Here is a 13,626-nt window from a genome sequence, read left to right as displayed (position 1 = left end):
GAGGTACAGTGACAATGAAACATTTCCACTTAAATTGCTTATCTTTATGAGCTATCATTTCCAGTTATGACAACCTTTAAGATCAAGCACTAAAATAAAGTGAACTTGGAATCAAAGCTGAGAATACAGATTCAAAATGGAAAAGATTTTAAATAATGAAACATATTAAATAATATTTCTCACTAAATGTTAGGAAGTTTTTTACTAAGTTTCACCATTAATAAAAATCTGTAAAATACTGACTACTTATTTCGTTGTTCTTGTATTTCTATTTGTGCATATTATACTATACATAATGAGTACAGTAAAAGGTAGATAAAGTTTATAAATAATCATACATAAATTAGGAGTACATGCTAACATTTTTTTTTTTTTTGAACTAAGAGAGGAACACTATTAGAAGGTCTGGAGACTATTTTCATTTTATTTTTTAATGTTTATTTATTTTTGAGAGAGACAGAGACAGAATGTGAGGGAGTTAGGGGCAGAGAAAGAGAGGGAGACACAGAATCCGAAGCAGGCTCCAGGCTCCGAGCTGTCAGCACAGAGCCCTATGTGGGGTTCGAACTCACAAGCTGTGAGACCATGACCTGAGCTAAAGTTGGACGCTCAGCTGACTGAGTCACCCAGGCGCCCCTGGAGACTATTTTTAAAACCTGAATCTCATTATGCCTCTTCTCTGCTTAAAACTATTCAACGGTTTCCCACTGTTCTTAGGTTAAAAATCCAGCTCCTTAATTTAGTTACAAAGCTCTTCCTGACCATGTCCGTATTCATCTGTTCAGCTTCAACACTTTCCAGTGGGAAGTGGCTTCCTTCACTTCCATGTTCCAGGAGCTCTCTCACGCATTGCTAGCATCTGGGAAAGCACATCTGCCCTTCCTTTCTGCCTGGCTAATGCTTACTCATTTTTCACAAGTCAGCTTAACTATCATTTCTATTGGTACACCACCTTTGATTCTCTCAGCTAGGTTAGGTCTCCTAAGTACACGTTCCTATTACAATCTCTATTTCCCGTTTCATAAAACTTTATTGTAATTACTAAGTCTTACTTATTTCCTTCTCTATCTTCAGTGTCAAACACACTATTTATTAGCACATAGAGACAATCGATAAATATTACTGAATGACGAAACATGTTTAATCCACATTACAGACATTAAAAACAGCAAAAAAGAACTTACCAAATAGGATAAAAAGCCCATGTGGTGTGATAAGCTGTTTGAAAAGGATAACACAAAATATAAGTGTCTAAGTAAAACAATTAAAGTAAGTTTACTTATAAAAACAGCAGCTGACTTTGTTTAAAGCACTGATTTTATATGCTTCTTCTATATATACTAGCGATGAATTTTAATAAAAATCCTTGAAACAAACTTAAACATTTTAATTTGAATATAATAACCCTAGACCAGAAGCTATGATACCTCCTCCTGAAAAGAGTAAAATTATAAAATAATTTTCAACTCACATCCGGATTGAGATTGGTGACAAGCAGAACAGAATTTCCTGGTACACCACTAGTCCCAGGAATGGCCATCCTTCCAGTGACAGCAGAGGAGGTGATTGTGAGAGGGCCCAGAGCTCCAGGAACAGCTGGGACTGATATACCTTTTTAAAACATCAAAAGCATTTCATATACTGGTTATCTGGGGAATTACAACACTGGATATAACTTAAGTAAATAAATGAAGATGAAAGCAAAAATATAGAAGAAAATAAGTCAAAGCTACCATAAAAATATCAAAGGCCAGTTAGCCTAGAAGTCAAGATCCTTATTCTTTGACATCATCACAGTCAGTACTCTGTTATTTATAATATAGAATTTTGCAGAGCAACTGAATTCACTGGTCTTAAAAGTCGTTAGAGGATCTATCAACTGTTAAGTGCTCCATTTCTTCAAAGATATTTTAGCACATCCCTATAAGGTAGATGTATTTTTTCATTTGGCTTTTACCATAAAATTATATATATATAAAAAAAAAAAAAGCCCTTCAGCAAAAGTCATCTTTGTGACTAGGAAGTATTACATGTTCTAAAAGTGGACTGTGGCAATGGCTGTTCAACTCTGTAAATTCACTAAAAATCACTGGACTGTATACCAGGCATTCAGAATACATAACATTCTGTATAAGAGAAGTATTTTGTGGGAAAAAAAACCTGTAACCTTGTAAAGTGCTATATAAATATTATAACCATCAATAATTGATTTATAGAGTTCAGTATTCTTCTGTAGTGAGAATTTTCAGAGCTCTCTATTCCCCTAGATAGTCCAGAACTATTTCAAGTTTGGTAATACTGGAATATTGACACTATATACTATGCCTAAAATAGCACTTTACTTTTCAGAAGGTCCTACTATTTGTGTTCTCAGCTTAAAAATTATCTAAGGCAAAATCTCTAGTTTATGTAAAATAAACCAGTTCCTTAATGGTATTTCTTGATTCTTTAAGCTCAAAGTTCCTTATAATACAGTCTGGTCACTTTCCCACAAATCACATAATTAAACAATATAGTTTACATTCAGACTATTCTGCTTGACTATCCAATGAGGTCATTATGACCATCTTCCTCCTGAGTTTTAAAACTCTGCAGACCACTTTCTCAGGCTGGATATTTTTCCCATGAAATCGATATTCAATGGGTCCTTTACATGGCCTCTTCCCATGCCCCTCCAATCCAACACTGCAACTTCTGAATAACCTGTGTAGGTTTATTACATATCACCAGTCGTACAATGTAGCTATATGGTACGGTGTGTAGTATGTTATGTACGTATGCGGTGTGTGTGTATGTGTGTGTGTACGTATCTACCCTCTACTGAAGCTTAAGTCTTATCAACTCAGGAGTCTCCTAAATGCATTTTTTTCTCTCTTCCTTAATATCTGTGGTGATTTACACATGGTGTGTGTCAAAAAGAAATATCAAGGGGCCCCTGGGTAGCTCAGTCGGTTAAGCATACTTCGGCTCAGGCCATGATATCACGATTCGTGTTTTGGAGCACCGTGTCAGGCTCTGTGCTGACAGCTCAGAGCCTGGAGCCTGCTTCAGATTCTGTGTCTCCCCCTCTTTCTTCCCCCTCCCATGCTCATGCTCTGTCTCTGTCTCTCAATAATAAATAAACATTAAAAAATTTAAAAAATATATCTAAGATGAAGGAAACCATATATCACTACTCCCAAATGTTTATCAATTAAACTTTGGGGAGCTTCAAATAAATAAAAATAATGTATGCCTTCATTTTAATGGAATAGGTAGAATATTCATTTAATTAAACATGTATTCAGATTTCTTAAAACCACCAAAAATATAAAACTTAAATGTCAACCTTATTATGTTTTCTCTTTTAGTCAACTTCATCCTCTCTATCAAAGATAGTAGTTAAAATTCCCAAGATTAGAGGGGCAGAATATGAAGATTACTGACAGAAAGGAGTTATGTTGCAATTTAAAATACAGTTATACTCATAAATCAGCGGGAAACTGGAAATGTCATATGTACACTAGGCTTAACATTATGCCACTCTTCTAATCACCAACCATAGTGTTTTCTTTAGGCATTAAAGAGAAAATCATTGGGGCGCCTGGGTGGCGCAGTCGGTTAAGCGTCCGACTTCAGCCAGGTCACGATCTCGCAGTCCGGGAGTTCGAGCCCCGCGTCAGGCTCTGGGCTGATGGCTCAGAGCCTGGAGCCTGTTTCCGATTCTGTGTCTCCCTCTCTCTCTGCCCCTCCCACGTTCGTGCTCTGTCTCTCTCTGTCCCCAAAATAAATTAAAAAAAAAGAAAAAAAAAAGAAAAAGAAAAAAAGAGAAAATCATAAAGTAAATTTTTTCTTTTCCTGAACTTATGATCGAATTTATTTTGTTTACTATTTGGAAAAGAGTGAGAGAGTCATTATCAAAGTATTAACCAATTGCTATCTCTTAATTATCTCTATTAGCTAAGAAAATATATATATCTCCTAAAATAAACAGCATGCATACTCTCTATGGTAATCCTCTGAAACCATTAATGATATAAGAAAGGATTTAATATTTAATATTTATTAATTCAGGTATTTACTGACTGCATAGTATGTGTTGAAGGCCATCAAAGGCATTAAGAACCTAAATGCAAATAAGACACAGGTCCATTCAACATGTAATTGATAAGCTTATTAGCAAAGACAGAAGCAGTTCATACATTTCATAGAGTAATCTAAAAGGCAAATGTCAGGCTACTTAATATAGTCAACCTATAGTATATCTGTGTCAATAACAAGTATAAATGATGCAGGACATATAATGGAATTTGGGAACTGAGAATGGAACCACAGGGAATGAGCTGTAAAGACAAGGAAGCTGTGCATCATACAATGAGCCATTCCTATGGTTGATATACATAATGCTTTTATTGTAAATCCTTCAAATATAGTGATGTTTTTCATCTTGATAAGCTCTTAGAACATACAGATCACTAAAAAACTGTTTCAAATTCAACTTTAAAGAGTCACCTGTAGCTTGATGAAATCCAATGGCTGGGGCAAATCCAGCAGCCCCTGCATATGGTGAAGAAATTATACCTGGTGCACCTAATGGGGAAGAAAAGCTAAAGTAAATATTCTACCTTCTATAGATATGGTTATCAAAGTAATAAAAAAAAGTTTTATGATGGTATACTATTGATAAAGAGATACTGTTATGGAATAAAGATTTGTTCAAAAGGTGATACCTAATGTGTAAGAGCCTCTGCCCCTTCCAGAGCCTAACCTCTTTCACCTGGGCTCAAGGTTCAAGAGTACAGCTTAGCTGTTATTTAGTTTTGAGTTACTAGTTACTTCATTTTCATTTATTTTGTTTTGTTACTTAGGCTGAGATTCATGCCCTTATTTAGAGCCCTATTTCTATGTGAAAATTTCTATGTCAAATACTTACTAAAATGTACTATACCTAGACGGTACGGTGGTGATGAAAATATGAAATAAAAATCCTTACTTTTGAAAGGCTTACAAACTACAATTGTATGAATTATACTGAAGAGCTAATGGTTTAAACACAAATGTACTGCAAGTGGTCTAAGAAGGAAATGCAGAGGATTCACTGTGATTGTTTGGAGGTGTCTCAGGAAGTAAAACTTGAGCTAGACATTATGTAATTGAAAAGCACAGTGCCTACTGCATACCAGATGCTAAACAAATGCTGGTATTATTTCCTTTCTTTCCAGAAGCCTGGGGACTGACCATCAAGAAAAACAGGAGTTAGTTCCAATGGAGAAGTCAATACTAGTCACAAGACAATGTGATTTCGGACATGTCAAGGTTGAGGTGATGGTAAGACACAAGTGGAAATGAGAAGGCATACTTAGAAAAAGTAAGACACAGATCTGTAAATCATCTATGTAGAAATAAACGTGAAAGCCATATGAAAAAAAGTTACACTTTTTTAAAAAGACAGAAGACAAAAAATGGAAGAGAGTATTAATGGATACTTTAATGGATTCCAAAAATGGAATGGAGTATTAGTACATTTAAGTGACAGAGGAAGAAGATGAACATTCTAAGAAAAAGAGAACAGCCTTAGAAATAGAAAAAAAAACAAAACAGAGAATTATAACCCCTCAGGATCTAGAGGAACAGTGTTTAAGTGGGTGGGGGCTCAGGAGAAGTCAAAGAGAGTAAGAAATATAAAAAGTAAAGAAGTTTTAGAGCAATATCGAGAAGTTAGACTTTAAGAGTCAAAGGGAGAGGTTTTTTTCGTTTTAATGATAGGTTGATGAGCATATTTACGGGAAGAAATATGTAGGCTGTATTTTCCAGAGGAATTAAAAACTCAAAAAGTTTATTCTCTTCATTAAAAATAGTTAACAGAATCTGTTAAATATGTAGTTGTGATTTATTAAAATGACTCAAGAAAATATATAGTCATTAAGAGACTTCAGGGATAGAGCTGGCAGGGAGAACTGACAGTTAAGTGAAGATAACAAAAAATGAGATAACTGACAGAATTAAGTGATGAAGTAAGAGGAACGTAACACTTATTGAGAGCACACTGAGAGTCAAGCATTTTTCTAGTGCTAAGGAAGAACTGTCCTTGTTAAACTTATATTCAAGAACTGTCCTTGTTAAACTTATATTCAAGTAGGTTCAAGACCATACATAAAAATGATTTAAAAAGATTTTTTAAGTTTATTTATTTATTCTGAGGGAAAGGGAGGGACACAGAGAGAGGGAGAGAGAATCCCAAGGAGGCTCCACACTGCCAGAGCAAAGACTGATGTGGGGCTCAATCGAAGAACTGTGAGATCATGACCTGAGCCAAAATCAAGAGTTGGACACCAACTGAGCCACCCAGGCGCTCCTAAAATGACTCATCTTTACAACAGAAATAACTATATTTAAGGCATAAAGACTTAACAAAGAGGCTTCAACATGGATATGAGCATTTATGAAAATCTGTGCTAGAAAGTTAAACATATGAAGAGATATATAGTAGACTGCATTATTGTTGCCAAGTATTTACCTGCCCCTTCCATATAACTCTGGCTGGTACTATGACTTGCACACATCTTTATGCAATTCCCACTGCACTTAATTAGGAGTACACAGCAATATGACATATACCACCTCTCTATAAAGAACCTTCAAGAGGCATTACGGGTTTACACCAGCTCTCCTATTTTTTACTCTCTGGCACCAGAATGCCATGTCTCAAATGTAATGACACTTTTAAACTGGGCACTAGATCACAAATACATGTGAAGGAGTGCTGCAAGAATGGGTTCACAGCTGCAGAAATGTCAGGGGTGTGAAAGAAATAAATGTTAATTGCTGTAAGCTACTGAAATTGGGGGGAGGGCAAATGAGGTATTTTTAAAACACAAGAAGACTGGAGCGCCTGGATGGCTCAGTGAGTTAAGTGTCCGACTTCAGCTCAGGTCATGATCTCGCAGTTCGTGGGTTCGAGCCCGGCATCAGGCTCTCTGCTGGCATTCAGAGCCTGCTTCGGATCCTCTGTCTCCTCTCTCTACCCCACCCCTGTTCACACTCTCTCCCTCTCTCTCTCAAAATTAAACAAACATTTAAAAAAACACACAAAAGGACTAATACAGATGGCTATGGTAGGGGGCTATGAGGTTGCGAGACTAGTAGGTTTTAGAGAAATGAGGAAAAATTTTGAGGTAAGTATCCCAGAATGCTAAATAGTGACAAATAAAAGAATTGGCAAACAATTAACAGGGATAAATTTTAAGTAATTGCTCCCAAGTAAAATATGATTAATAAGAACATTTGTTAAAATTTGACAGAAGAATCATTGATAGTTTCTATAAATAAACATTCCCCCAAATAAGCAGAAACAGAAACATTTTAGCAAAGTAACCTTTAGACAATGGGTTAGTATCTTTATGAAAAGATTATACAAACTTTTATGAAAAAGGCTTAAGAGTTGAGTGACTAACAATTGTTTACATCTGGAAAATGTACCCCTACAACAGCAATTAAGGCAATAAAAATTGTTAACATTTTTACCTGTGAAATCAGTTTATCAATAATATTTATAATAATAAAACCCTAAAGAAACACATTTAATGTCCAAATTGGAGAATGTTTAAATTATGAGTTGCTAGACAAAATACAGAGCCATTTAAAATACTACAGAGAGTGTGTACTACAAAAAAAATAATGCTCCGTAATTATTTTTTAAAAATGTGGACCCAGTAGCAGATTAAATAAACAGACCAACCTTCATGCAGAAAATGCCCGAAGAGTGTAAAGATTTTTTAAAAAATCTAACAGCCAACAAGATGATAAAGAATAACGAGGTCAAAAGTCAAGCCCCAAGAAACTGAGCTTTGGTTTTATCAGCCTCATGGGGTAGTAGACAAGATGAAAATTCCAGGATTGGCCCCAGGAAGGAAGTCAATAGATGACCTTTATGGCATTAATCTGGAAGTGTACACCTTAATAACCTACCCTTCTCACCCTCAGACAAGACTGTAAGAAAAAGTGACTTCATGTCTAGTAGAAAAGGGAGAAAAAAGTTGCTGAAAAGGCCTAACCAAAAGCAAGCTCTGACAATTTGCAGCAGCTCAAATTCACATTTCTTAGGAGTCCAAAATAAAACTAATGAAGTTATGGATTTAGACTGAAATGGTCCCAAACACAGAGCCTTTAATTTTGCAGACAAACAAATTCTCTCTGGAGGAGCATACCACGATCCCAAATAACTCATACAATTAATTCTCTAAGTAAAATGAATAGCTCATTTAAAAGAAAGAAAGAAAAACCTAACAGAGACAGACACAGGAATTATCAGATCAAGATTTTAGATAGTACACTTGAAGAAATAAAAGATATGCCAAAAAATACTGTAGGTCAGAAGACACTTAAAAAGAGCAAAATAAAATTTCTAGAAATGAAAAACACAATTAATGAAATCTAAATTACTGGATGAGCTTAACAACAGATTAGACAAAGTTTCAAAAACTTTGATTTGTGAAATCAAAGGTCCTAAGGAATTATTCAGAATGCATTTTAGAGAGATAAAATAGAAAATATGAAAGTCTGAGACCCTCAGAATAGAGTAAGAGGGTATAACAGGTCAAATCAAAGTTTCAGAGAGTAAGAAAAGAAATTGTGAGAAGGGAAAATATATGAAAAGATAATTTCTATAACCAATAAAAGGCAATGACCCATCAAATCAAGAAGCTCAAGGAAGCTCCAGTTAGAATAAACACATCACAGACACATCACACTGAAACCACAGGGCATCAAAGATGAAGAAAAGGTCTGAAGAATAGCCAGAGAGAAACAAGCAGTAGTTAAACTGATGCAGCTGACTTTCTAAGAGCAACAATGAAAACCAGAACATCATCAAATGATTTAATATACTGAATGAAAAGAAAAAGAAATACATCTGTTGATCTAAAACTCCACAGTAAGCAAAAGCATCTTTTAAAACTGAAAACAAAATAAAGACATTTTTGAACAAAAATTTGAAAACTTCAAATATGTTATCATGGACTTTCCTAAGTGAATACTGGAGGATACCATTCAGGTAAGTGAATCCAGATGGCATATCTGAGTTGTAAGAAAGAATAAAAAGTTGGGGCGCCTGAGCAGCTAAGTCAGTTGAGTATCTGATTCTTGATTTCACCTCAGGTCATGATCTCATGGTTTATGAGATCAAGTCCCACATCGGGTTCTACGCTGCCAGTGCAGAATTCTCTCTCCATCTCTGCCTTTCCTCCACTTGCGCTCCCTTTCTCTCTCTCTCTGAAACTAAATAAATGAACATTAAAAAAAATAAAGAAGGAATAAAAAGTCTACAGTTACATATGGTTTGATCTAAACGAATATTTATTATATAAAACAATACTAACAAGTTGCCTGATTAAAAAAATTTTAAGGCGCACCTGAGTGGCTCAGTTGGTTAAACGTCCAACTTTGGCTCAGGTCATGATCTCACAGTTTGTGGGTTCAAACCCCACATCAGGCTCTGTGCTGACCATTCAGAGCCTGGAGCCTGCTTCAGATTCTGTGTTTCCCTCTCTCTGCCCCTCCCCTGCGCGCTCTCTCTCTCTCTCTCTCTCTCTCTCTCTCTCTCAAAAATAAACATTAAAAAAAAAAGTTTTAATTTTAAAATGTACAATAATATCATGAGTTAGGAGAAGGTAAAAGAGGGTAAAAGCAGTTAAACTTCCCTAAAAGTTCTTAAGTTATGTAAGGAAAGGGTACACTATCAGTTAACTTTTGATTTTGGTAAAATAAGTATGAAAGTTAAAAATCACAGATACAAACACAAAACAGTACTAAATTCCAAAAACAGCAAGAAAAACAGAATAATAAACAAAAAACATTACTTCAACAAGTATTTTTGAATGCCTATTTCATGTCAGGCATAAACATATATAAACTAAATAGAAGAAAAAATCTACCCTGGTGAAGCTTAATTCTAGTGATAAAAATAAAATAATAAATACAGTAAAAAACTACAAGTAAGAAAGTGATAAATACTATAGAAATCAGAATAGGGGTGCCTGGGTGGTTCAGTCAGTTATATGCCCGACTTCGGTTCAGGTCATGATCTTGGGTTTGTGAGTTCATGCCTTTGTTGGGCTCTGTGCTGACAGCTCAGATCCTGGAGCCTGCTTCAGATTCTGTGTCTCCCTCTTCTCTGCCCTTCCCCATCTCACTCAAAAATAAACAAACATTAAAAAACCTTTAAAAAATAGAATAGGAAGAATCAGGAGCACTGAGGGCTAGTCAGGGTAGGTCAAAGGCAGCATGAAAAAAACTGAGGGTACCTGAGAGAAAAAAGTACTCCAGCTAGGGGGAATAACTAGAATAATCTAGAGGTGGGAACATACTTAAAATGTTTTATAAACTGGAGGGACTGTCAGTTTGGTGAGCAGAAAGAGTGGGGTGGAGGGGGGCGGGGAGGGTACTGACAAAGATATTTAAAAAGTAAAATTGGAGTGCATGGTATAGGGCCTTGTAATCCAACATAAGGATGTGAGCATTTACTCTGAAAGAAAAAGGAAGTTTTGGAGGGCTTTCAGTCAGCATTAGACTGAAATTGATAGGACTCACTTTTCTTTTTTAAAAGGGATTATGTAAAGTTTTGACATATAGTTAAAACATGTGAAACTATCATCACAATCAAGATAACAAATATTTCTTCATTTCAAAAATTTCCTTGTGCCCCTTTGTAATCCCTCTCCCTCCAAACCCTGTCCCTAGGTAACCACTGATCTGCTTTCTGTCACGATAGATGAGTGTGCATTTTTCAGACTTACACATAAACAGAATCCTACAATAGGTGTTCTTTAAAAAATCTGGTTTCTTTAATTCAGAATAAAGTTTTGTCTGGCTTCTTTCAATCAAAATAATCTGGTTCTCCTTATTGATATATTCCTGTGTATTTAAATAGCATTTCATCATATGGACAAACTATACTTTAAAATACTCACCTGTAATAAAATATTTCTAGATTTTGGTCATTACAAATAAATTGCTAAGGACACTTCTACACAGGTATCTGTGTGGATATGAACTTTGATTCCTCTTGGATAAGTGATCAGGTAGAATGAATGGGTCATAATGCAGGCACACATTTAACTTTTAAGGAAAGTGTCCAAGTCTTTGCTAAAGTGGCCTTACCTAAATTTTACATTGCCACCAACATAGTACACCAGTGAAAGATGGTCCACATCCTTGATACAGTAAACCTTATAAAATCTAGCCATTCTAATGGGCATGTACTGCTATCTTATAGTGATTTTAATTTCCACTTCCCTGATGACTGGGGATAAGCATCATTTCAGGTGCTTGTCGACATTCATATGCCATTTTTTGTACACTATCTTCATATCTTTTGCACATTTTTTCTTGGTTTGTTTTCTTCCTATTGAGTTATAAGAGGTCTTCACATAACTTGATATAACTACTATGTCTGATATATGTGCTGCAAAGGTTTTCCTTCAAGTCTGTAGCCTGCCTTTGATTTCCTTTTTTTAAAAAATTTACTTCTTTATTCTATTACTTTTTTTTAATATTTATTTTTGGAGAGCACAAGCAGGGGAGGGGCAGAGAAAGGGGGACAGAGGATCTGAAGCAGGCTCTGCACTGACAGGCTGACAGCAGTGAGCCTGATGTGGGGCTCAAACTCCCTAACTGCAAGATCATGACCTGAGCCAAAGTTGGACACTCAAATGACTGAGCCACCCTAAAGTTTATTTTTGAGAGAGAGAGAGAGAGAGAGAGAGAGAGAGAGAGAGTGTGTATAAGCATGGGAGGGGCAGAGAAGGGGGAGAGATAGAATCCCAAGCAGGCTCTGTCAGCACGGAGCCCAATGCAAGGCTTGAACACAAGAGTCGGACACTTACCCAACTGAGCTACCCACGTGCCCCTGCCTTTGATTTTCTTGATGTTATCTTTCAAGCACTGTTAACATACAGTGTAATATTAGTTTCATGTGTATATTACAGTGATTCAACATTTCTATATTCCCTACATCACCCAGTGCTCATGACTACAAGTGCTCTCCTTAATCACCATAACCTACTTAAACCCCCTCCCCCACTCTGGTAACCATTCGTTTCTTCTCTGTAAGTAAGAGCCGGGGGTGGGGTGCTCGGGTGGCTAAGTGACTGACTCTTGATTTTGGCTCAGGTCACAGTCTCACTGTTTGTGAGTTCAAGCCCCGCATCAGGCTCTGTGCTGACGGTGCGGAGCCTGCTTGGGATTCTCTCTGCCCCTCCCATGTGCTCTCTCTAAATAAAGAAACTTAAAAAAAAAAAAAAGAAAGAAAAAAGAGTTCAGGTGCCTGGCTGGCTCAGTCAGAAGTGCATGCAAATATTGAGCTTGGGGTGATGAGTTCAAGTCTCATGTTGGGTAAACAGATTACCAAAAAAACCAAAACAAAAAAACCAAAACCAAACAACCAAACCAAACAAACAAACAAACAAACAAACACAAATTAAAGTCTGTTTATTGATGTCTTTCTCTTATTTCTTCCTTTGTTTTATATTAGATTCTACATGAGTGAAATCATGTGGTAGTTGTCTTTCTGACTTATTTCACTTAGAATTATACTCCCTACCTCCATCCATGTCATTGGAAATGGCAAAATTTCATTTTTTATGGCTGAATAATATTCCATGTGTACACACATTCTTTTGCATGTTGCTGTCCAGTTTTCCCAACACTGTATGTTGAAGAGACTCTTTTTCCCATTGGATATTTGTTTCTGCTTTGTTGAAAATTAATGGACCACACAATCGTGGGTTTATTTCTGGGTTTTCTCTTCTGGTCTATTGACCTATGAAGTCCAGAATTATGATGTCCCCTGCTTTGCTTTTCTTTTTCAAGACTGCTTTGGCTGTTTGGGGTCTTTTGTGGTTCCATACAAATTTTAGGGTTGTTTGTTCTAGTTGTGAAATCTGCTCTTGGTTTTTGATAGAGATTGCATTAAATGTATAGACTGCTTTGGGTACTACAATCATTTAAAAATATTTGTTCTTTCAATACACGAACATGGAATGTCTTTCCATTTCTTTGTGTTGTCTTCCATTTCTTTCATCAGTGTTTTACAGTTTTCAGAGTACAGGTCTTTTACCTCTTTAGTTAAGTTTATTCCTAGGTATCCTACATAAGATATCTTAAATTATTTTTGGTACAATTGTAAATGGGATTGTTTTCTTAATTTCTCTATCTGCTGCTTCATTATTGGTATACAGAAATACAACAGATTTCTGTTCTTTCATTTTATATCCTACAACTTTACTGAACTTATCAGTTCTAGCAGTTTGTTGGTTGAGTCTTAGGGTTTTCTATATATAGTATTATGCCATCTGCAAATATTAAAAGTTTTACTTCTTTCCCAAACTGGATGCCTTTTCTTTCTTTTTGTTGTCTGATTGTTGTGGGTAGGACGTCCAGTACTATGTTGAATAAAAGTGCTGACAGTAGACATCCTCGTCATGTTCCTGACCTTAGGGGAAAAGCTTTCAGTGTTTCCCCATTAAGGATGATGTTAGCTGTGGGTTTTTCACACATGGCATTATTTACATTAGGCCCTCTAAACCTACTTTGTTGGGCACTTTCATCAAGAATGGATGTTGTGCTTTGTCAAATGATTTTTCTGTTATT

At 36.0% G+C, this 13,626-nt stretch overlaps 1 protein-coding gene across 8 annotated transcripts in view; it reads right to left on the bottom strand.

Moving 5' to 3' along the window:
* Window positions 1-13,626, bottom strand: part of PTBP3 (polypyrimidine tract binding protein 3) — a 121,897-nt gene that overhangs the window by 12,302 nt on the left and 95,969 nt on the right. For all 8 annotated transcript variants that reach the window (XM_047829513.1, XM_047829514.1, XM_047829515.1 and 5 more), the window contains 3 exons: window positions 4,492-4,569; window positions 1,472-1,611; window positions 1,185-1,218 (listed from right to left, as the gene is read on the bottom strand). In XM_047829513.1, coding sequence (XP_047685469.1) covers window positions 1,185-1,218; window positions 1,472-1,611; window positions 4,492-4,569 — 252 coding nt within the window. The remainder of the gene's footprint in view (window positions 1-1,184; window positions 1,219-1,471; window positions 1,612-4,491; window positions 4,570-13,626) is intronic.

Source organism: Prionailurus viverrinus, chromosome D4, assembly GCF_022837055.1.
Source record: "Prionailurus viverrinus isolate Anna chromosome D4, UM_Priviv_1.0, whole genome shotgun sequence".
Classification (NCBI taxonomy): Eukaryota; Metazoa; Chordata; class Mammalia; order Carnivora; family Felidae; genus Prionailurus; species Prionailurus viverrinus.
This window is presented reverse-complemented; position numbering and strand designations above follow the sequence as displayed.